At 48.4% G+C, this 22754-nt stretch overlaps 8 protein-coding genes across 8 annotated transcripts; 6 read left to right on the forward strand and 2 right to left on the reverse strand.

Annotated features, from left to right (window-relative positions):
• Nucleotides 1-477: 477 nt before the first annotated feature.
• On the forward strand, nt 478-4263 carry BDW43DRAFT_299322 (uncharacterized protein; the record flags this gene model as incomplete). Its single annotated transcript, XM_032044703.1, has 4 exons — nt 478-1479; nt 1643-1875; nt 1934-2491; nt 2541-4263. 4 exons carry the CDS (start codon nt 478-480, stop codon nt 4261-4263), a joined length of 3516 nt encoding a protein of 1171 aa, XP_031901839.1.
• A 159-nt stretch (nt 4264-4422) lies between these two features.
• On the forward strand, nt 4423-6151 carry BDW43DRAFT_48804 (rotamase PTPA-1). The gene is made up of 3 exons (XM_032050130.1): nt 4423-5141; nt 5199-5550; nt 5601-6151. Exons 1-3 carry the CDS (start codon nt 4510-4512, stop codon nt 6060-6062), a joined length of 1446 nt encoding a protein of 481 aa, XP_031901840.1. The 5' UTR covers nt 4423-4509; the 3' UTR covers nt 6063-6151.
• Nucleotide 6152: 1 nt separating this feature from the next.
• BDW43DRAFT_48802 (Saf4/Yju2 family protein) lies at nt 6153-7688 on the reverse strand. The gene has a single exon (XM_032050129.1). The coding sequence runs from the start codon at nt 7378-7380 to the stop codon at nt 6289-6291; it is 1092 nt and encodes a 363-aa protein (XP_031901841.1). The 5' UTR covers nt 7381-7688; the 3' UTR covers nt 6153-6288.
• A 439-nt stretch (nt 7689-8127) lies between these two features.
• On the forward strand, nt 8128-9885 carry BDW43DRAFT_48809 (class I SAM-dependent methyltransferase). Its single transcript, XM_032050131.1, has 8 exons — nt 8128-8401; nt 8460-8551; nt 8646-8652; nt 8712-8756; nt 8816-8973; nt 9053-9078; nt 9126-9156; nt 9235-9885. Exons 1-8 carry the CDS (start codon nt 8384-8386, stop codon nt 9824-9826), a joined length of 969 nt encoding a protein of 322 aa, XP_031901842.1. The 5' UTR covers nt 8128-8383; the 3' UTR covers nt 9827-9885.
• Nucleotides 9886-10518: 633 nt separating this feature from the next.
• BDW43DRAFT_48861 (uncharacterized protein) lies at nt 10519-11523 on the forward strand. Its single transcript, XM_032050132.1, has one exon. The coding sequence runs from the start codon at nt 10951-10953 to the stop codon at nt 11455-11457; it is 507 nt and encodes a 168-aa protein (XP_031901843.1). The 5' UTR covers nt 10519-10950; the 3' UTR covers nt 11458-11523.
• An 846-nt stretch (nt 11524-12369) lies between these two features.
• BDW43DRAFT_272151 (uncharacterized protein) lies at nt 12370-14029 on the forward strand. Its single transcript, XM_032041506.1, has one exon. The coding sequence runs from the start codon at nt 12618-12620 to the stop codon at nt 13575-13577; it is 960 nt and encodes a 319-aa protein (XP_031901844.1). The 5' UTR covers nt 12370-12617; the 3' UTR covers nt 13578-14029.
• Nucleotides 14030-14995: 966 nt separating this feature from the next.
• On the forward strand, nt 14996-17010 carry BDW43DRAFT_309835 (uncharacterized protein; the record flags this gene model as incomplete). The annotated part of the gene is made up of 2 exons (XM_032046784.1): nt 14996-15233; nt 16877-17010. 2 exons carry the CDS (start codon nt 14996-14998, stop codon nt 17008-17010), a joined length of 372 nt encoding a protein of 123 aa, XP_031901845.1.
• Nucleotides 17011-17681: 671 nt separating this feature from the next.
• BDW43DRAFT_48922 (uncharacterized protein) lies at nt 17682-19320 on the reverse strand. Its single transcript, XM_032050133.1, has 5 exons — nt 19095-19320; nt 18903-18940; nt 18733-18841; nt 18534-18650; nt 17682-18243 (listed from the first exon to the last, which is right to left on the reverse strand). Exons 1-5 carry the CDS (start codon nt 19177-19179, stop codon nt 18017-18019), a joined length of 576 nt encoding a protein of 191 aa, XP_031901846.1. The 5' UTR covers nt 19180-19320; the 3' UTR covers nt 17682-18016.
• Between the last annotated feature and the right edge of the window lie 3434 nt (nt 19321-22754).

A 22754-nucleotide genomic window follows, 5' to 3' on the forward strand; every position in this document is an offset into this window, starting at 1 on the left:
TTCAAGACGTACAAGTGTTTTTACCTTCTACAGTTCAATTATGCTCACATCGGATATTCCTTGCACATTGCATGAGGAAGCTTTTGAATATCGACTCCCACTTATTTCCAAGAAAACGAGAACGTAGACACCTTTCCTCATCAGTCTATTTATTGATTATGAAACAGGGGTCAGATTTATTAGTCCGTGGCATGGGGTTCCCCGACGAGGCTGAGAAATAGGTGGGGTTCCAGACAAGCCCGGCGGCTATAATAAGCGCCTGATAGTGCAAGAGACAACACATATTGAGATGTTGTGCGGAGGTTGTGACTCTAGTTTGTTTTCCTACATACAATTTAGGATACTCCCTACATAAGGCTATGTGCATTGAGGTAATTGACTTTTCATACCTTGGGGCATCTCACCAGTAAACCAAAAACTTATCCCGACGCCAAAACATCGTTGCCCAGCGGCATCTATGTTTGAAAAATGAAAAAAATGGGAACCTCGTTGCCGCAGCTAGATAATTCCGAATATGCCGTCGGCTGGATTGCAGCCCTACCGCATGAACGAGCAGCTGCCAAGGCAATGCTTGACAAGGTACATGCACCACCACGGCATAAACACTCCAAAGACCACAATAGCTATACGCTAGGATCCATCGATGGTCCTAATGGTGAACATAATGTGGTTATTGCCAGTCTCCCGTCCGGTCGATATGGGACCACGACTGCGGCTACCGCTGCTCAGCAGATGCTCTCCAGCTTTCCTAGCATTAAGTTCGGTTTGATGGTTGGTATTGGTGGAGGTATCCCAAGCGATGATCACGACATCCGACTGGGAGATGTTGTGGTCAGCCAGCCGACAGGCGCCTTCGGAGGCGTAAGGCAATACGATTGCGGGAAGGTCACTGCGCGTGGATTCGAAGAATGTGGTGCACTGAATTGTCCCCCGGAGGTTCTCCTCAATGCGATGGGTGAACTCCAGAGCAACCATGAAATGATGGGAAGCACATCGATACCAGCTATTTTGGAGGCCGTGTACCAAGCGTATCCAGCAATGGCAGACTCACGGAGAGGACCGGCTTATATCTACCAGGGTGTGGAAAATGATCGGTTGTTCTGTCCTGATTATATCCATATGGGCGGCAAGAAAAGTTGTGAGGAATGTGATTGCACAAAAGAAATCCAGCGTCCTGAGCGACTGGACCAAGAGCCTTTTATCCACTACGGCACTATTGCGTCGGGCAACAAGGTCATCAAAGATGCAAAAGTACGTGACTTGTTAGCGAAGAACTGTCTTTGCTTTGAAATGGAAGCCGCGGGCTTGATGAACCAATTCCCATGTCTTGTCATTCGGGGCATCTGCGACTATTGCGATTCTCATAAAAACGACCGGTGGCAGAAGTATGCGGCAGCTACTGCTGCTGCGTATGCAAAGGAGCTCCTTCAAGTCACGGATGCCTCGGATATACAAAATACACCAGAGGCTCGGAGTGTTGTTATGGACAGTCGTAAGTTGTAGCCCTGCCTATCTTAGCGAACTGTTTTACCTTGGCAGCAGCAGAGGGTACTAGATAAACCCTCAATATGTTGCATTTTAGTCCATCACATGGAGCCCTCCTTCTCTTGTATTCCACTAATCCGAATATGCAGTCTTGGAGATCAAAACAATCGTCAAGAACCTTACTCGAACCCAGGGACAGAAAGATTTGTTCAAGTGGCTTTCTCCTCTCAATCCCTATTCTAGACATCTTGAGAACCAGAAAAGACGAGTGGAGGGTACAAGTACATGGATCTTTGAGGATCCAAGATTTCTCGATTGGTCATCAGAAAAGCCCAATTTTCAAGCGTTGTGCTGTTACGGTGACCCAGGCGCGGGAAAAACAATTATATCGTTAGTATGAAACGTTTCCAATATTATATCTAGTATGCATGTTAACGGACTTGGAAAGGTCTGTGGTAATCGATAGATTACAGGAGCTAAAGCCTCTCGGCTCAGTTGGACTCGCATACCTTTACGGTGACTATCGCGACCAGAAAGTGCAAACCATCGAGAATATCCTTGGGGTATTGGTGAAGCAGTTGTTAGCTAGATTGCCAGAAATGCCCCAAAGTCTTTTGGACCTATACGAAGAGCGCGTCAAGCAGGAGAATCCCTTGAGCTTGCCCGATGCAGAGCGGTTCTTCGATCTTGCCTGCGAGCAGTTCAGCAAAGTATTCATCTGTTTGGACGCACTCGATGAACTGAAGGACCAAAGAGGCCTCTTGATGTGTTTGCATGATAGACCGACCTCAGTGCAGCTATACATCACTGGGAGGCCCCATCTACAGTCAACTGTCCAGAAATATTTCAAGGAAAATGGTGATATTACCATCAAGGCACATGAGCACGATATTCGACTATACATTCAGCGTGAGATTGGTGGACCCAACGATATTGAGCCAGATGCTATGGACGAAAAGCTGAAGGTGGATATTGAAAACAGAATTTTAGAGTCGGCTAAAGGAGTGTGAGTGGCCGAGTGTAGTCCTTTCGGCAGTGTTAATATGATAGCCTAGGTTTCTATTACCTGTTATGCAAGTCCACGCTATCCTTCAAGCCACAACCATACGACGCCGTGAGGATGCTTTGAGGACATTACCGTCGAATCTCGGCGATGCTTTCACCAGCACGATAGTCCGAATAGAACAACAGCCAAATGCACAATCAGAGCAGGCAAAGAAGATCCTTGCTTGGATCCATCTAGCAGAACAGCCTGTTGGAGTCAATGAGCTTTTGTGTGCACTTGCAATCGAAGATGGTGATAAGGCTTTCGACCCGAGAGGTATTCCTGTAAGAGGAACATTAATTAATTGTTGCCAAGGCTTAGTTGTGTTTGACCACGAAGCATGCACTGTACGCCTGGTCCATTACTCTTTCCAAGAGTATCTCAGCCAGCGAGACCAAATGTTCGGTTTTAGTAAAGCACAGTGGCACAGCCGGATTGCACGAACATGTCTGACATTCCTAAGTTTTACATCTGGGGCGGTGGAGCAAGACTGCATTTCTACCACACTTATGCCCTATGCTGCTACTAAATGGGGTCATCACCTCCGGAAGAGCGAGCACCTGCAGGAGGCACCGTTAGAAGTTGCACAAGAATACCTCGGCATCGCATCAACGGATAATAATGTAAGTCTCCGTGTACTGTACAGGGAAATGTATGGAGGACGGCCCAACGACGAGGATGCGCATGCTACGGTTTCATCTGCCCATATCGTAGCTTTTTTTGGTATTTATGGCCTTATGCTTCATCTAGCTCAAACAGCATCTGGTATAGACTCCAGGGATATTGACGGCCAAACACCATTATTATGGGCTGCGAAGAGGGGTTACAAGCCAGTAGCCAAGTTACTAATCGATAGCGGTGTTAGACTTGACCCTCGAGATGTTACCGGTAAGACACCGCTGATGGCGGCATTGAAGTCCGGACATGAAGCAGTGGCTTTGCTGCTGATAGAACACGGCGCCGCGGTCGATACGGTGGACAATTTCAATAATGTGCCATTATCATTTGCCGCCGAGTATAGATGTGAAGCAGTAGCAAAACTGCTGCTTGAGAAGGGTGCTTTTGTGGACCCTGTAAATCAGTTTGGACTAACGCCTCTCTTACTCGCTGTCCAAGGCGGATTCGAAGAAATCGTCAGACTACTTCTTGATAGTGGCGCTGCGGTGGAGGCATCGGATCGGTATGGTCGGACACCTCTTTTATTTGCTGTGTCCAGTGGGCTTGAGGCAATAGCGAGGCAACTCTTGGACAAGGGCGCTAATGTGGAGGCATTCGACCATAAATATGGTCGGACCCCACTGATATGGGCAGCAGCAGAAGGATATGAGGCAATAGCTGGACTGCTTATTAACAAAGGTGCTGAGCTAAATTCAGTAGATGCTGGTTTCGCTTGGACGCCGCTTGCGTGGGCAGCAGTCAACGGATTTGAGGGCATAGTAAAGCGCCTCCTTGAGAGCGGCGCTGCAGTGGATCCTGTTGAAGTGAATGGGTATGGCCGAACGCCATTACTATTGGCGGCGGAGGCCAGGAACGAAGCAATTGTCAAGCTCTTGGTTAGGAAAATCGCTGTAATAGACTCGACTGTATCATTGGGTACAGATTTAGTGTTACGTGTTGAAGAGAAGGGACTGGATGCCCTGATGGACTTTCTAGGGTTCACAACTGACCATCGGGGTCACCGATCAAAAAGGATGGCGAATGCCAATGACCCGATCCATATGTACTTTGAATAGCATGATTATCTTGGCCAAAAGGTGTGAGGGAATGACGGTACATAGAATATTCATTGGAAGTCAACGATCATTGCCCGAAACGGGGTTAAGTGGATCAGGTGCTGACCTGAACTCTAAACTCAAATTTATCTATTTCGTCATAAAACCAAACAACACCTCCTACCACTTTACAACTGCATCTGTTTTGGTCCGCTGGAAAATCTAATAATAATCTAGTTGAGGCCAGTCCATCACTAGTTAACTAAGATGGCTCCAGACGGGTTTCCAGTCCGTGTCCTGTCCACCATCGACCCTTCGGTGGGGCACACTTTTCTCCAGCCCAGAAAGAGAATCCACGAAACGGGCGATGTCTCGGAGTTTCTCTGCTCTAGGGCTTATGTCGATATTATGACATTCATTTTGCAGCTAAACAGATCAATGTTTCCGACTAAATTATCTGCGGACGAAGTACAATCGTGGCCTTTAAAGTCGGAAGTAGTTGAGTTTCCCGCCCCCGTCCGACGACTACAGCAATTACTGTTGAAGCTTGAAGGACTCCTGCATGCAACACCACTAGTGGGCGGGGAAAGGAGATTTGCCGACCGTGGCTACCAAAATTGGCACGACAAGGTGAAAGAGAATGCCTCAACCTTCTTAGAGGAGTGTTTACCGTCGGAAATTCTACATGCCCCGTCCTCAGACCCGGACGGACCAACGGCAGAGGTAGAACTAATGGAATACTTTCTTGGGAGCTGGGGGAGTCGAGAGCGGATGGACTATGGGACCGGCCACGAACTGAGCTTTCTCACATTCCTAGCAGCGATTTGGAAGCTAAACGGGTTTCCAAAAAATAGCCCCGGCGTGGAGGAAAGAGCAATTGTGATCGGTGTAATAGAACCGTGTGTATATTCGATCCTACTTGCATGCGGATGAAGACTAACTCATGAGTGGTCTAGGTATCTGGAACTGGTGCGGGCTGTTATTAAGAAATATAAATTGGAGCCTGCTGGTTCCCACGGCGTCTGGGGTTTGGATGACCATTCTTTCATCCCTTATATCTTTGGCTCGGCACAGTTTAGTCCAGCTATATCGGAGTCGGATCCTGTACCGGAGGTGGGTTCATTACCCAGTACTCCAGATCCTGAAGGAGTCGCGAAAGCAGATATTGTAGAGAAAGAGCGGAGAGTGAACATGTATTTCTCCGCCATCGGCTTCATATATGATGTAAAGACAGGGCCGTTCTGGGAACATAGTCAGATGTTATATGATATATCTGGGGTCCGGGCTGGCTGGGCCAAGATTAACAAGGTCAGCCCAGATTGCAGATTTCCGTACCTATTGGCTAATAATAGTTGCAGGGTATGATCAAGATGTACAACGCTGAAGTACTTTCTAAGTTTCCGGTTGTGCAACACTTCCGCTTCGGCTCGCTGTTCAGTTGGGATCGCGACCCGAGCGCTATTCCTCCGCCGCCCAGAGCCCACACCTCATCCGGACAGGAAACTCAACCAAGACAAGCCCCTCCATCAACACGGCAAGGTCCAGGTCCAGTAACGAAAGCTCCTTGGGCTACCGCATCGCAGAGTATTCCCCCACCATCAAGCGGAACCGCAGCGCCATGGGCGACTGCGAGAGCTGGTGGGGCGCTCTTTACGTCTTCTACCCCTCCTAGAATCCCACCAGCACTTCCTGATACCTCCAGACTTCCGCCAGGTCCAATGGCTCCTACCAGAGCTCCCAGGGCAAGTTCGCAACCAGCGGGGCCGGCTCCCGCTGGTGATTCCAAGGATTTGGCTACTAAGGCTCCTTGGGCGAAATAATATGGCGATACGATATGGTTATTGATGAAAAGCTACTGTTCTTTGCGTATATGAAATGGCATTATATACCCCTATTACGAGGCATACATACATCAATGAATCCGATATAGTGTACATGATGCTCGGGTTTGCTCTTCCATCACAATGTAAATAAGAGAACACCAAGCCGATGGGGTATCATTTGTATCAAACGCCGAGTAGATGCAAAACTCCAGTAATAATACAATCATTCTGAATCCGAAGCATAAGCCACCAAGGCAATGGACGGTTCCGGCGTCTTGCTGGCGGATTTGATCACTTCAGTGGAATGCTCTTGCGGTGCAGAGGACACTCCACCCTCACTATCTGCGTTGTCTTGGTTTTGGTTGTCTGGTTTATTCATGTCCGCTTTGTTCGATGCAGCTTTGCGTCGTTTAACCTCCGGCTGCCAGGTGCTCCCATCATGGTTTAGGAAAGGGTCTATCACGGCGCGAGTATTCCCAGTTAACTCATTGCGAAACATCGCTTTGCGCTCCGCGACAAGATCCGCCGTCTTCTTCCGTTTCCCGGGCTTGCTCTTCTCAGTTGAAACACCCTTAGTCTCAAACATCGGCCGCGTGCGCGCTGCAGTAGCCTCATTACCCGTGCTAAAGTCCACCAAACCAGCCCGCAACCGATCCTCCTCCGTTTCATCCACAATATCAATCCCCAGACTCATCTTATCCTTCAACGCCTCCCTCTTCGCCTCGATACCTTCCCGAGTCTTCCGCTCCGCGCGAAACGTCCTCCGCAACCGTCTCGACATCTCATACGGATCATCCCAATCCCTCGACTGACGCTCCTGCAACTCCAAGATCCGCGTCCGTCCCTCATCAACCACCTTCTTATCCTCGACCTTCCCCTCCAACCTCGCAAACGGATCCGAAACCTCCTCCCTCCTCTCCCCAGGCAACTTGATCACAATCTCCCCATCCCCCCTCCTCTCCTCCCCAGTATCCCTCTTCCGGCCCCCCTCCGCAACCACATACGCAGTATTCTTCGGATCCGTCCGAATCTCAATCCACCCCCCACACGCCGGATGCCTCATACGGAAACTATATATCGGCGTCGAGTGATAGTTTCCGATCTTCTTCTTCTCGGCATTGAAGCGCACGCCTTGGCCGATGATCGTCTCGTGGGGTTTGCAGGTCGTGCACCAGACCGCAAAGGGCATTTCGAAGCGAACGGTTAGGGCACCGGTTGTGTGGAGGTGGCGGGCGCGGGCACCGAGGGGGTGTTTCTTTGCGAGTTGGTTACCGCTCATTAGACCTTCTTGGTCTGGGGGGACGTAGCGTCCCATATCTGGTGAGGGGGTGGGTTAGTTTGGGTGGTGGGTGTGGGTATGGTTAGGTTGTGGAAGGGGGGGTGGGGGTTCTTACTGAAGCCCTGCATTTTGGAGGGTTGGGGCTAGTTTAGAGCTTGTGAAGCTTGGGATTGTAGATTGGATTGGCGTAGGTTGGAGTTGTGCTTGCTGGAGCTCCAGATGGAGACCAGTTTGTGAACAAAGTGAAAGGTGTTGGTGTTTGAGATTGATAGTCTTTCCTTATCGCGGGATTGAACGATAGTTATGCGGATTAGTCAGATGGGGCTGTGCGTGCATAATTGACCTTATGCATTTAGTAGTACATATAGTACATATGTCTAACTGTCAATAGTGATTGTTGCCTTCGATTCTTTTTGTTATATAGGTCCATGCATTGCTTTCCACGTGAGGAGGCGATAATTGGAAACATTATAAAGGGAAATGACTGGACAGCGGCGGGACTCCACTATTATTCCCCCTGTATGGCTTTATCATGTATTATCTCTCTAGCAAACATACGATAACATGTATGGGAATCACAACTCTCGCAGTGGCTACTCCTCGGATTAGCTATACTCTTAATGAGATAGGTAGAATTTAGATAGCGTAATTCGGTAGCAATAACGCCAGACACCCTAATCGGGACACGCATAAAGCAACCGTTGATCGAAACTGTCCACGCCATGCAAGGGGGAGAGAATGAAGGGTGAACCCTGCCACTACACCAACATTTAAGCATAACCACGAGCTCTGGTTTGTGGAAGGAAAGCCAGCGAATTGAATGGCTTGCTTCCCCTTTGTATAGAGCAGATCCTGTCGTATTCGGGTTCGATCGGAGTACTTTTGCTCGGATCGTTAGTATGCTGAGCCCAGTCCGCGAACTGATCCTGCCATCTCCCCCACCTTAATGCCCTCCTCAACGGCCCTACAACCGACTTTGATCTGGCGAACATCATTCAGGTCAAGCAGTACTAGCTAGTTCTCTTTTACCAAGCCTCCCATGGCGGGCGACCACGAGGTATCTCCCCAGCGTAGCTCTACTCAGTAGTGTCTGTGTGCATTAACCCTAGACCTAGGATTCCTCCCCAACCTCAGACAGCGACTGGGCCTCGAGCGATGATGCATCGCTAGACGTAACTACTCTAGCTTCAAGCGTTCTCAATTATGTGTAGGTACATACTTCACTGCTCAGCTACACACTACCCAGTGTCCACAGCCAACCCTCCTAGATACCCAATTACTAACAGCCCCCAAACTTCCAGATACAAGGTAAGACTGGCACAAATCACCACATACCACACACTCCCAACACCAAATCCCGATTGCAGAATGGCCGGCGATATCATGCCTACCGCCCAGGCACGTATTTAATGGTAGTACCAGCCCTGTCTCCCAAGCCCCCACGCAGGCAAATGGCTTAAAAGTCAGTCAGCCGAACGACGACGAGGAGCAAGACCGAATGGACCTCCTCCACCACATCTACGCCCTGATCCTCGACGGCGAGCTTCATCTCGCTCCCATCAAATCCCATCCGGAGCGAGTCCTAGATCTTGGAACCGGCACAGGAATCTGGGCGATAGATTTTGCCGAGTGAGTACTGGATCCTTTTCTTTTTTTTTTCTGCTTGATTTGACTTGGTGAAGCTGATATATGTCGTGGGGGGTTGTAGTCAGTATAAATCCGCAGAAGTATTAGGTACGCTGACCCGCTGCACTACAAGAACCGTCGATTGACTATAGAAGGAAATGATCTCAGCCCTATCCAGCCTAGTTGGTAAGGATACATACCACCACCCCAGTCCTTGTCTACCATCTACTGTCCACATTCTAACCGCCCGCGAAAAACGCAAAGGGTCCCCCCAAACTGCCAATTCGAAGTCGACGACTACGAAGCAGACTGGGTCTACTCCCGCCCGTTCGACTACATCCACGGCCGTGAACTTGCCGGCGCAGTCAGCAACTTCGATCGCCTCTTCCGCCAGGCCCTCACGCACCTCAAACCAGGCGGGTACCTCGAGCTGCAAAGCTTCCGCGTCGAGGTCTACGCCGACGACGACTCGTTAGACCGAGCGCCCTACACGACGAAAATGTGCGCCCTGATCCAAGAAGCAAGCGCCAGGTTTGGAAAGCCCATGGCGAACATGGATGAGTGGGCAGATAAGATGATACATGCTGGGTTCGAGGATGTGACGTGCAAGATCTTCAAGGTGCCAATTAGTCCGTGGCCGCAGGATCGGAAGATGAAGGAGATTGGGAAGTATTTTCAGGCGCAGCAGATGCAAGGGATTACGTCTTATGTGCCGGAGTTGTTGTCGATGATGTTGGGGTGGGGGAAGGAGGAGGTGGATGTTCTGATGGCGCATGCTAAGAGGGAATTGGTGGATACGGCTGTGCATCAGTATGGGAAGTTGTATTTTGTTTACGGGAGGAGGCCGGTGAAGTAGGACCTTTTCTCTTGGGATATTAAGTGACGATGGTTGGAAATATAATTGATTTTGAAATATGCAAGTTGTGTCTCGCTCTTGAGCGTTGAATTTGTAGAGAAAGACGAATTCTTTTGATATTGTGGGAAGAGCCCCGAAGGTAAGTCGTCTAATGTTGCATGGAGCCGCACCCAAGTCTCAACAGAGTGAAAAAGGAAGAAAGATGGAAGGAAGAAACTTCAGTAGGAGATCGGTACTCTTGGCATGGGCTCCCTGGTAGTCCAACGGGGCAGTGTTGAAGAGAAGGCCGTTAAGAACGATACTGAGCATCAAGGCGGCAATAAACCACGTGCTGAAGGTTGGGCTTTCTAGGTTGAGCAGAATTTCAAGGACTCTGTTGCCATAAATGTCACCTAAAATCTGGTGGTTCTTCTGGATGCCAATGTATCCGGCTCTAGGGTCAGATAAGGACGGAATAGGGATATCCTCAAGCGCGTAATCGGCGGGACGATTGTCACAACTGTCTCCTCCTCTCCTCCTGGTTCTGGATTCGGGCCATCACATACACGGTACCCAAGCCACTGCAAGGGTTCACGGAGTCGGCCTTGACGTGGGCAAAGTGACCATCATTGCGGAAGGTAATAGCCCATCAGTTCAAGAGGTTGATCGACATAAGGCCACCAAATATGAGAACCTTGAGACTGCGCACGCTGGCAGACTTGGCCTTTTGATCGAGGATATTAGCATTGCCTTTGCCGCTACTCGAGACTACGTTTTTTGCAACGCCATGGTCGATGCAATCTTCTTCCAAAACCTTGCGTAAATCGGCGAGGCAATTGATGCGGGTGCTCTCACGTTTGAAACAGAGAACAGCCGTGTAGAGAGTAAATTGAAGCACATAATCGAATAATAAGATCCAAGCTACGAGGAAGCAGTACTGTTGGAGACCACCCCGTACTCCAGAAGAAGCCCCCCCAATGGCTAGGAGTCTGATTTCAAGTGTCTAGATCTGGATAATGTCCTAGCCTTGAGCTTTTTATGGTAGTGGCGACGGCATCCTGAGTGTTCATAGACTGAGAAGCAGTACGATGGAGAGGTCGGCACTGTCCGAGTAAACATAAGCCTCAAAGCCAACGGTCACTGCAATGAACGGAATACCCTCGGATATCAATCGGAAGTTGATCGGTATGTCGAACTTCGTCGTCACTACGAGGCCAAACATGAAACCTAGTGCTCCAGAGAAGAGTACCGTGGCAGCGAGCCGGAACTGGGAGCCTAGTCATCTCATGGAACAGAAAAGCGAGATATATGTCAAATGCATGCAAATGTATCCCGGAGTCAGAATCGCAATACCAACACTTGATAAGGTCGAGAAGAGAGGTGCACCCATCGTTCATCCAGGGCTGAAAGGGTTGCCCGACTTATCTGCCACCGTTAGACCTTATGATCTATCTTCTAGAAAACTCATCATCTACAGGGGCAGGGTAAGTGTGAGAGATGACGAGTTAGAGAAAGAACGGAAGAGCTCATTGGAAGAGATCGTCCAGCGTCTGTGCAGCCAAGTCCCGAAAGAGGAAAGCCGTCTGCACGAGATGTTCGGCGGAATCTCGGGGCATGCAGACATCGTCGGTTTGCCACTTCCACGCGGCTGATTCACTTAGTCGAACAACGTGGCTTCCTTGGAGAAAGACATCTGTATCCACCAGACCCGCAGCAGTCTGGGGGTCTTGAAAGGTATCGAACAAGGTGTGTTCCAGAAGTTCAACGTTTCAACGTACGTCGTACTACTTAGGAGTGCGTATACCATGATCGTATAGAACGAACGCGTACCAGCACAATGAGAGATGAATTGGCGGATGGAGATAAACCTGACGCCGCAGCCAGTTTGACTCAGGATCTAAGGCACCTTTTGCTGATCCCGTAAACGACCGAGGTAGCCATTATGACAGACCGAAGGTGTGCCGGGAATGGTCACCTCGTGGTTTCAGACTTAAAGGATTCTAATAATTATACAAGGAATTTCTTTGATCAAATCGGAAGTCTTTGGGTGGATTCCGACTCGGTAATCAGGGATCGAGATCCCACGGTGGCTTGGTTCTGCCTCTCCAGATGAGATACCTGGTCTGTAGACATCTTATCTTCTATAAGTCTCCTTGAATAGAATATGGACCAACGAAATTAGATCACTATGAATCAGACCATAGGAAAGGAACAAGGCCAACCACCGTTCCTCTTGAAGATAGAAACTTGATTCGCTAGTATGTACATACTGTCAGTTCTGAGCCGCTCAGTAAGATGGGAGTATAACTCCACAGATATCCGCCTCATACTGAGGCTATTATCTGCCGACATTCGCGGCGTTTGAAGTGGCACTTTTAACTCCGCCATGGGTGGGAGAAGAAAACCTAGAAGTTCGAAGTACTCCAGCCCCCACTTGATACCTCGTCAATATTTGCTGTGCATTAACAGCCGTGGGTAAGCGTGAGGCCAAAAAGGAACCCGAGCGGCCCTATCGGGCACGACATTCATCAATGAAACTTTACATCCTGCAGAATCCTACATTTTTTTACCTCGCATTAATGCATTCTTTGAAGATGTTACAGCGCTTGGCACGTAAGCGTCTGGAATCATTTTGAGGATTCTCGAGGTTCTTAATCAGCGCCATGTACGCGGGTTCTGCATAATACGCGGTTCCCGCAGAATTCGACCGTCGATAACTTCTGCTGCATGAAATCAAGGCCAAAAGCGGGAAACGGGCCTATTAGATGCAAATTTCCAGACTGATGCAGAAACGTGGCTCTTATTCCCTCGGATGTTTTATCATAGATATACCCGCATGCACCCCTGTTCTTTCGTTCCCAAAGGGCCTGAGAATGAGTCCTTAATGCCCTGTCGATCAGATGAAGACTTTACACTTAAGATGGAAGGTAACCACGACGTCGCCGAAGAGCAGTGGATGGCCTTGCCACTATTTAATCGAGCCTCCTCTCCGGACACTTCACGAAACGTTTCGACATGCTATGACCCAGAACCCTTACCCGAAGTACCACCACTACCATGGTTTATGGACCAAACAAGATTGGGTGGACTCCCAGAGATGCCAGTCCCGTGGCTTATGGATACTTCTATGCTCGGACTCCCTTCAGAGCCGTCCATATCATGGCTCATGGATTCTCCCAGCCTCGAAGAACCGTCGATGCCGTGGATTATCGACTCGTCGGGCCTCAAAACCCCCCCAGATCCGCAGATCCAGTGTTTTATCCAGACTCCTCTTCTTGAAGCCCCCTCAGACCCCCCTACGCCTTCATCCTCACGCATACGAGAAGGGCCGCCGGCCCCCCCCTGGCGCGACGAGCCGATTCTTTCTCGCCCCGGAAGCAGCAGTCGCCATCGAGACTCGCCCCCCGAGCTCCTACCAGACTGCATCACGCCTCCTGATTCGACCTCTCTCGCGCGTGCCAAGTGTCCGTTCCCGGGATGTAAATCGACGGCGCGTTTCGCGACGCCACGAGACTTTCGACGGCACTATCGCCAGCATTTCAAACGATTTTTCTGCCATTATGAGAACTGTCCCCAATCGGCGCCTGATCCACACAACCCTAGTAAGCGAGGATTTGCCACTCGAAAGGATCGCGACCGGCATGAAGCTAAGCATAAACCGGAAATCCGGTGCCAATGGCGTAACCAGCACGGCGAGCAATGCACCAGGGTCTTTAGCCGTATGGACAATATGAGGGATCATGTTCGAAGGATTCATCAGCGAAAGTCCTAGAGAGTCGATGCCCTCCCACCGTCCGTAGGACTCCGGAAGTCTTAAACCTTTGTCACAATGTGACGGTCTTTGGATTCGCCGATGCTACCCAAACTAATGAAGATTAGCCGCTCTGCAGTCCATACCACAAGCCTAACAGCATTAGGTTTATCTATCAACACGAGGCAGAATGATTCTGGGTTGGCCTGACGATACGGCCAGTTCTTGATCTATCCTTCAGACTATGTTGATATAACATGTGTTCACTTATACCCCCCACCAGGAATTGCACCTTTATGACTTAAGTCAAATAGCACTCACGCCTCTCAGCATGGTTTTGTTTGGGATATAACCGGTTTCATGGAAACGTTTGTGTGAAGCTTACATTTATGTATCGGGATACAAGCATCGTTAGGAGAGCATCCTGATAGAAAGATACTCTTGGCTATATAAAATATAGTGGTAGACCGAGACATGTAAAGAGAAATGAAAAGTTCCAGCATGAAACACCCTGATACACACTCAACCTCCCTGAACAAGTATTCGTCCGTGACTGGAAGAATTCTCTATGGACTATATTCTGGGCTCGTTATCATACCCTCAATACCATCCCGTTGAATTAGAGAGTAGCCGTTAGGCCTTTGAGATTAGGCATCCTTGTCTGTGCTAGATAGATATAGTTGCATCAGATATTATGCACACCAACCTAAATCATAAGCCACGCGAAAATATATTGAAGGACCAAATACCTGGGATGAAGCCTTGCTCTAATGCATGACGTATTGCAGGGATAACTAAGTAATACTGCAGAATTGACTTATGCATGATTGGAGGGACCGGCGTAAACACTATAAGCAACCTATATACCACTTAGATTCACACCGGAGCGGAGATTATTCTTGCATGATAAGTTCATAACTTGGCAGCTAACCAATTACCCTTTTTGGATACTCCAACCCGCGATCCTACTCGTTCTCGTCGCCTCAGGCCTACCACTATCTTAGCCCCAACGACGTGACGTCGGCCTGAGTTTGTTAGGATGTATGTCTTGGGGATCCACCTTTCTTCAGGCCCCCCTGCATGATGGCTCGTTCTAAGACCTTTAGAGCGTGCAATCGCAACTTTGCTGTCACTCATTACGAGGACCGCTGTATGCATGAGGCCTTAGCGCGGCTCAACATTAGATATAGATGGAGCTTACACTGTATAGGACCGGTGTAGCAGACCTGTTTACGAGTATGGAGTGATGATGGCGCACGCAACTCCTTCAATGTCGATGGAAGTCTAGTACAAGCGTGCGAAGGTGCTCGGCATTGATGGATGGATAGCCGTAAAGGGTGAGTATATAGCTTCACCTTTAAATCCACATTGAAAACTTAATCAGCAGCACGGAATTTCCTCTTCGCAATCGCCTGTCTTATTGGTATCCACGGCCAACCATGTACGACATTCGGTCTTTTGAAACAGATCTCTCCCGTAAGCGCAGTAAGCGCTGCGGTGGGAGCGTTATGTTCTCTATTTCCTCTGGACATATTCCTACAACCCCCTTCCTCCACTCCTTACGCAAGATTCCAGGCCCTAAATTAACTGCTATTAGTACTTATCTCGAACTTTACCAGGAAGTCATTACAGATGGTCAATATCTTTGGGAGGTCAAGAAGACGCACGAGAAATATGGTACGTAGCATAAGGTCCACTACTCGTAGACCATTTGACTAATAAATTTAGTATAGGCCTGTCTATTGTACATAACGTTAGCTTTATTTCATCTAACTACAATCATCCGATACTACTATTTGATTTTTATACTATGTGTTATTTTATTTTTATTTTTTTTTTTTTTGCTTCTCTTTCCCCCCCTTGTTCCAGAATCCAGCAGCACAATGGTTAGCACCGGAAATAGCTTCGAGCTCCCTTCCGAGAACCACCGATGGGTACTCTCAAAATATGTCCCCAGCAAAGGCGAGCACCGGGGTCTGGGTAGTGAAGTTATCGTAGGAATGCAAAGGAGCAACGCCAACGGGCAATTCGGTCTCTAACTGAACTTAACCCTACGCACTGCCGATCCCCCCTCTGCCTTCACGGTAACACTATCACCTCAAGTGAGTCAGCTCTTGTGAACGCCCATTTCGATCACCTGGAATGCGCAACTACGGTGAGATGCGACGACTAAGGCACACCTCTTATCCAGTACCTGTCGCCGGAGAGCAAAGAAGACGCGCTTGCATGGGCGCACGAGGCAATCCATATCAAACTCACGTCGCAAAACGCCTTTCAGTTTCGAGAGGAGACTCCCATATCCACGGTATGGGATTAAAGCTCGCAAAAGCTATCAATATTTACTGTTGGAAGATGTGGAGGCGGACACAACGCAGCTTCGGCTGGGCAGGACAATTGATGTCCTTATGTGTATGAACCATCTATTCTAGGACGGCATTAGTGAGCGCAGTTTCGCTTGATCTTCTACGAACTCTAAGTCGGACTATCAGTGCGGCCAAGCAGCTGGCCTATCCCGGAGGTTACGATATCCAGAATCTCAACGTGCCGCTCCTCAATGCCTTGGATGTTGACCTGAGCGCTGCGGGCACCGAGTACAGGCTTCTTGTGGCCAGGACGTTAACGATCTATAGCGGGACTATTTAAGTTGTTCTTTTTTCTTAATCAAGATTAACTTGTTTTCTCTACACATTTTTGGCCCAAAGGGAAGCCGTGGTCTCCCCTTCAAACATGGTACTGGTCTCCCCCACACCGAGTTCCACGGCTTTATCCCCGTAGAAAAACCATCATCCACGCCATGAAGACACGTCTCGGACCCAAGTACACCATCTCCTATCTCACCTAAGGCTCAGTCATAGTCGCGCTGCAGGAAACTAACCTGCCCTCCGATCTGGGCAATGAAAGCGTCTTCGTCACGCCCATGCCTGTTAACGGCCGTTGTTGGCCCCGAAACGACAAGAGAGAACCTCCAGTATCAGCGAGACGGGCGCAATTATCCTATACAAAAATACCAAGTCGCTTCTCATCAAGCGCGACAATGAGCGAGGAACCATAATCTCGGCACTATCCTACGCCTGTGAAGACGTCGAGAAGTCCTTTAACCGGGCGCTGAGCAATCCATACCAGCAGTCGATCGGAATGGCAGTACATATGCTCAAGACCTCGTTTTCAACTGAGTCAAAGACAGTAATCGCATTTATAGGGAATTGCAAGGTGCCATGAATGTACTCTTGAAACGCTGTGCTATCCGATAAAATCACGTCACCTGTCCGTCTCATCATCTTCGCTCTCTAATAGCGAAACCCATACTAACATTGAAATAGCTCTTCATCAGCGACACCAAAACGAGCGCTTCCTCGTCGAGCAAATCGTCTCTGGAAACGGCGACCCCATCCTCTCAGTCGAGAAAGTTTACCTCTTCCTGAACCAGTCCTTACCATACTTGTGCCTTGAATAAACGCCACTCCCGTCCCATAATAATAGATCTACCCCGACCCAATAACAAGGAGAAGAGCAATCCGCCTCGAGAGCTAGAGGGGCTCCTCTATTCTCACCGTTTGCCATAATGATGGCAACTATACCGACGAGCAGACCATGGCCTACCTGAAAACGGTGGCGATTGGATGCCAGCTTTCGTCTAATTAGTTAGTTACACATAAATATTAAAAACAACGCCTTTTCCAACATAAGGTGTGCTGGATTGTGACCTGGATCTTGGGCCGGTTTGAAATCGCATGAAGCTACGATGGAAGGTGAGAATTACGTTTACACACTTTGTTAATATCTACAGACTATTGTGATAGAATGGACAATTCATCATCGCTGAGATTTATGAGGCTTCCAAGCAAGGTGAAAAGGAAGTACCGGATATTAGGGCTCCTTGCCAAGAGTTAACTAGCCCATCCTTTCAGATTAGTGGTAGGCCTGAAAAGTGGCAATGCCGGGGAGAGTCAGTTTTGACCAATTTCTAAGATCTAGCACCTCGAGCTCAGTTTCCTTTCAGTTGTATGGGTCCAACTTGCTGTGTAGATTTGGCTGAGTTTGCGAAGCGCAGCGCGGTAAGAATGGCAAGTTGGCATTGTCTTTGCAGCGAAGAGGCTCGGCTGGCGGAAAGGCAAAGGTGTACGACTAAGAACGAGTTTATAGTAAGCGTTAGGCAAAATCAAACGCATGGGGTTCCTTTTTAAAGTGTATATGGTGAGCTTGAATCTGGCCTCGGATTGCTATTGTGTGTTATGTGACCGATCAAAGTAATGTGCTCCATCGAAGATTAATCTCTAAAAGTGAAGCGAAATGCCGGGACAACTAGACTTGCGTTGCACAGTAAATTGAAGCATTTCAACTGGAAAATAAATGTCTTCTGCTTCTAATAGTCAGTAGAAGTTGTCTAAGCGAAAAACTGGTCTTCGAGCTCATAAAGGTGAACATAAAAAGACAGAGCACCTTCCCGAAGGTAACGTTATTTACGAAGCCAGGGAGCGAGTACGGTGGAGAAACGAGTGAACTGTGGAGCGCAGGGAAGCAGACCACTTGCGCAGCTCAGCGGCGGCACTGAAGCTGCTGATCGCATGGTTGATTGTAATTTTATGCCAGTCCGGATCACGGCATAGCTCAGGACCCAAGAAGACCCGGGAAGTAAGCTGAGCAATACATGAAACGGGAGTGCTATAACGGTTGACTATGTGCCATTCTATTGTTCGATGCATGAGTGGGGTTAAGGTCCCAATTAGAATGTTCTAATACGGAAGGGAAGGAAAGGACATGCTTTGCCCTTAGTGATGTACCTAGAGCCTGCGTTAATCAAACGCGCACGGTATCCAAAGCTAAGGGCCCCGCTGCGCTCGCCTTGAACGCATCGAAACCCGGGATATGAGTGTGTAGATCCTATGGGTCAAATATCCAAATGTCCAATCGCCAGCAAGGCGCTGCTTATCTCCCAGTAGAAAAACGAGGCTGGGGGGGTGCACATTCTAGACAAACCTTTGCTTTGTATTGCGAGAACAAAAGCCGTGGATCCGATTGGATCTCCTCCGCATACACCGGTGACAGAACCACAATCGAATTGGCATCGATCACTGGCTTGAACTCCTTCCAGCCCTATCCCATGGTTCGAGGAATCCAGATCAGCCGGTCCCATCCCGTGGCTGCTTATGGCTCTTGCGAGGGATCCATAACGTACCCGTTCGGATCCCTGCTGGATGAGCTACTCTACCCGTTCCTGAAAGTTTAGTTTCGTCTAGGAGTACATAACACCTTGCGATCGGCGGCATTGATAATCGGCTGGCTCCCTTGCCTTTTTCTGGTAAATACTTGGTGGAAGAGAGCTGCCAGGGATAGGGCTTAGCTTACCAGGTTTAAATGATGAATTGTAGTATGGAGCGAGAGTCCTAAACTCCAGATTAGATATAATCTATTACTCTATGAGAAGCCTTTCCTTTGTAGAGTATCTTTTCAGGAATAGCAATGAATATTTATGGAAAGGGTATGTCCGAGATGTTCGGAGTACGGGGTATCAGCTAAAGATACTTTGCAGTACTCTACCTTTGGAAGACATGTTAGAATGTGCAGAATACATTGAATGCAGCCGCAAAGAAGAGCTGTGATAGCAGGCCCCTAAACTGGACATGTTGAGAATTCGCTTGCGAAATATCCCAGTTCATCTGCAACTTAGACCGTGGGAATATATATATATATGCATAAGCTGTGCACTGTGTATAGATGACATAATATGACATATAAATAGGGCTTCGCAGTCACATGACCTAGAATATCTGACGTACGCAGTAACTCAGGTATAACTAACCGTGGCATCTGCCCAGGTGAATGACAAGCGGAGATTGCTAATACTTAGCTGTGGTAAGGGGTTGCTATCGTTGCCGTGGCAAAAACGTCCTCGGCAGATAGATACATGTGGCTAGCGCTGCGCCGGTGTGATACTACAACCCCTAGTGGATCCATTCGGCTTACTATTTATGCAGCACCCCCTCTTGATGTGATCAGCGTGCCATCCTTGCAGGCACATAGCCCTTACGTTCTAACACGACCGCTACAGAATTTGAGCAATCCCTGTTTATACTGGTTCCACCGTTAATCGCTCACCTTATTGCAGTTTGTTTCTTAGGTGGGCGGGAGATGAACTCTCAAGATAAATTTGGAACGCAATCTGACACTCAGCGGGGCTCCTGTCGGAGGCTAGGCAAAATGACATGAAGAGTAAAGCCTGATTAGCGGAGGGCCTCACACGGACAGGAAAATGGGATAGGTATGGTGACTGGGTCAGGCCATATGTCACACAGCCTCTTGGATGAGAGTATCCACATATTTTGCCGGCCCGTAAACCCGGCCATTCAAGCGGGGAGTCAATTCTCTCCTCAATCTAGGTCAGAAGGTTCCAGTCTTAAGTCTCAAAGCGATAGATAATGTACGGGATACTCTTAATCAGTGGTGGTTATCAAGACTGCCCCGATTCGAGGCATACTGGCTGCAGTTGGTGAATTGTCGTAGCAAGGGTGAAAATTTTGAGCGGATTCAGGGCCATTCATGTGCCCATAGACTCGAGAGGCTTGAGCAGAAAACGAAAAAAGAAAAAAGGAAAAAAGAAGGGTATTTCCGTAGTTTTTTCAGTAAGGTTTAACGCCAGTGATCAGCCGGTCGCCAGGTGGGAGCCCCGTATGCATCTGTGTTTTTCACTGCGTAATCCGCGGGGCGCGGCACAATCTTTGAGAACTGCCGTCAGATTGACAGATCAAAAACGAACTGTTTCGACTTTGGATTTGCGCCGAGTTTTGGCTACGGGCGTCGATTGTTTGGGCTTTGGCCACGAAACGCAAAGGATGATTATGCTTAATTGTAGAAACCCAAAATCCTTAGTAGGCCGATATGATCCTGTCTGTGTGTCTTAGGGTTACAAGGGGAGCAATTCGGGTGAGAGTTCAACCTAAAAGGGGACGAGCAATGCATTCCAGGCCACTGGCTGCATTCTTGAAGAGGGATCATGCATAAGAGTCCAATTCTAACCCCACCATAGTCTTACATGTATACTAGTGCTCAGGCCTCTCTCAGCGATTCGCTGTTCAACTCCATGGACTGATCTCTTTGGTGGAATTTACCCGCCTGCTCCCCTTGGAACGATTTGCTTAGGGATTTTTCAGCGTGTGCTCTAGATCGAACATGTCCAAACTATGTTACGCTGTCTCTACGAAGAATAGTTACGTGCAATGGTGTCCGGAAGAAGTAATTTGGATTCATTCTAGCTAAATGGTTATCTCGAAGATGCCGCGTCGGACCTATTGAGGATTCAAGCAAGTTAGCACGGAGTCATGGCCCAAGATTGCAAGAATCCACAAAGTTTTGAGAATATTCTCAGACGATGTCGCTCTTCCAAAGCAGGTTATGTTGTGATCATTATCTTGTATGTAGATTTAATTCACATCGGCAAAATAGGTGTCTAATCACGGTGTAGAGTGTAATGGGAGGATGTAGATAGTAGAGGACTTACCATGAAGATCTCAGCAAGTATAGCGACACCCTTTTCGCTGAAGGGTTGTCAAGATTCAGAGAGAGAGAGTGAGAGAAGGATGAGAGAGGACTGCAAGGAAGAACAGGTTGGAAGGAGGATTACCCATGCTTTTATACCCTGGCCAGAGACAAATACACCACGAGGTCTCACAAGCGACACAGTATCACGATACGCCCTCCGGCCGCCGGCTGTCATGACAGGATAGAGTACGGCCTATCAAGTGGACCTCAGCTTGCGAGTAAAAGATCGCTTCCAGAGAGGCTCTCCATTGTTTAATTAATTATCTCTCCCTATCTGTCTTTCATGTAGATTCGTCTATGAAGGAATTACGAGGGTATCTCTACTGAAAGTCACCAAGGGTGCCCATGTAAGGGAAAATGCGCAAGAAACAAGAGAGTGAGTGTACCATGGATGAACTACTGATATCCCCCCCCCAAAAAAAAACTGAGCTGGCATGGGATACGCATTACGAATGTACGCACACATGGTACCACGCAGAACGAATGTCCCCGTCGGCCTAATTCTAGATCCTAGCGTTTTACCTCACCTAATTAACCTTGGCGGTTACACTCGTCTGCTCGATATTCTCCCATACTCACATCAATCTATCCATGTACGCGCAGATCCGATCCACGAATAAGCACATGTTGGCTCTAACTCCCAAGCCAGGAAGTTGGGGTTAACCATTCGAGGAACGCCTAGGCCATAGTGGGGTATCGAGGAAGGTTGCTGGGGCGCCCGAGTCCGAGCTATCAATATCAGGTTCCATACTGCGGTCCATATCCACCACATCGGACTCTCTTCCAATAGGCCCCCAAGGATGCTCTCATTCATCTTTCCGCTACTGCCACCTAGTGCCAAGTGGTCCAAGCCTTCCGCATTGCACCAATCGGGTTCGCTCACAATGGTGACACGTTGGCTCCACTCAGGATGGCTCATAATGGCTCATTGCCTCTCATCGTCGCTCATGCGAAACCACGCCTATCATTGAGGATGACTGAGTCAGCTAGGAAAAACCGACTGTGGACACCGAAAAGTGGGCTGGATAATTTCTTGCTGTTATACATAGCATATCTGGTCTGGAGTATGTGAAATAACACCGAGTACTCTACTTCCTCCTTAACTGAATCCTGGTTAACTTGGGGTCGGGGAGAGCACGTGCCTAGAATAGCCCCCATCCTGAGACCCCTGCTAGCACCGAGAGTTTCCAAAGCCCTTATTTAAGACGCGCATTACTCGAATTACGATATGGTAATAGCAATTAGCACTTAGTATTATTATCTACGAAGTACTACTCAATTTGCGAACGGGGGGAAAATGACTGAGACCGCGCGGAACTATTCCTCAAGGGGAAGGAGCTGGATATGCGACCAAATCACCATATCAAGTCAATTAATCTCACGGAAGTATCCTGGTAAAGCTGGGAAGCATTGAGTTGTTAAAAAAAAAAAAAAAAAAGAGGCTGAGGTCACCTGCTGAGTCAGTGATCATTAACTTGATTTGATCTCATCTATTTACCCGAACACATCGTTCAACATGACTATCATGTAATTCCGCCTCCCATTTCATGCAACCTTCCAAGGAAAGTAAATCACACCATGTCATACAATGTAAAAGATATGTATCGTACCTATTTTCAAGGCTATCAGGCGCGTAGTGATCTGGCTGTATATCTGCTGAGC

Source organism: Aspergillus alliaceus (assembly GCF_009176365.1).
Source record: "Aspergillus alliaceus strain CBS 536.65 unplaced genomic scaffold BDW43scaffold_14, whole genome shotgun sequence".
NCBI lineage: Eukaryota > Fungi > Ascomycota > Eurotiomycetes > Eurotiales > Aspergillaceae > Aspergillus > Aspergillus alliaceus.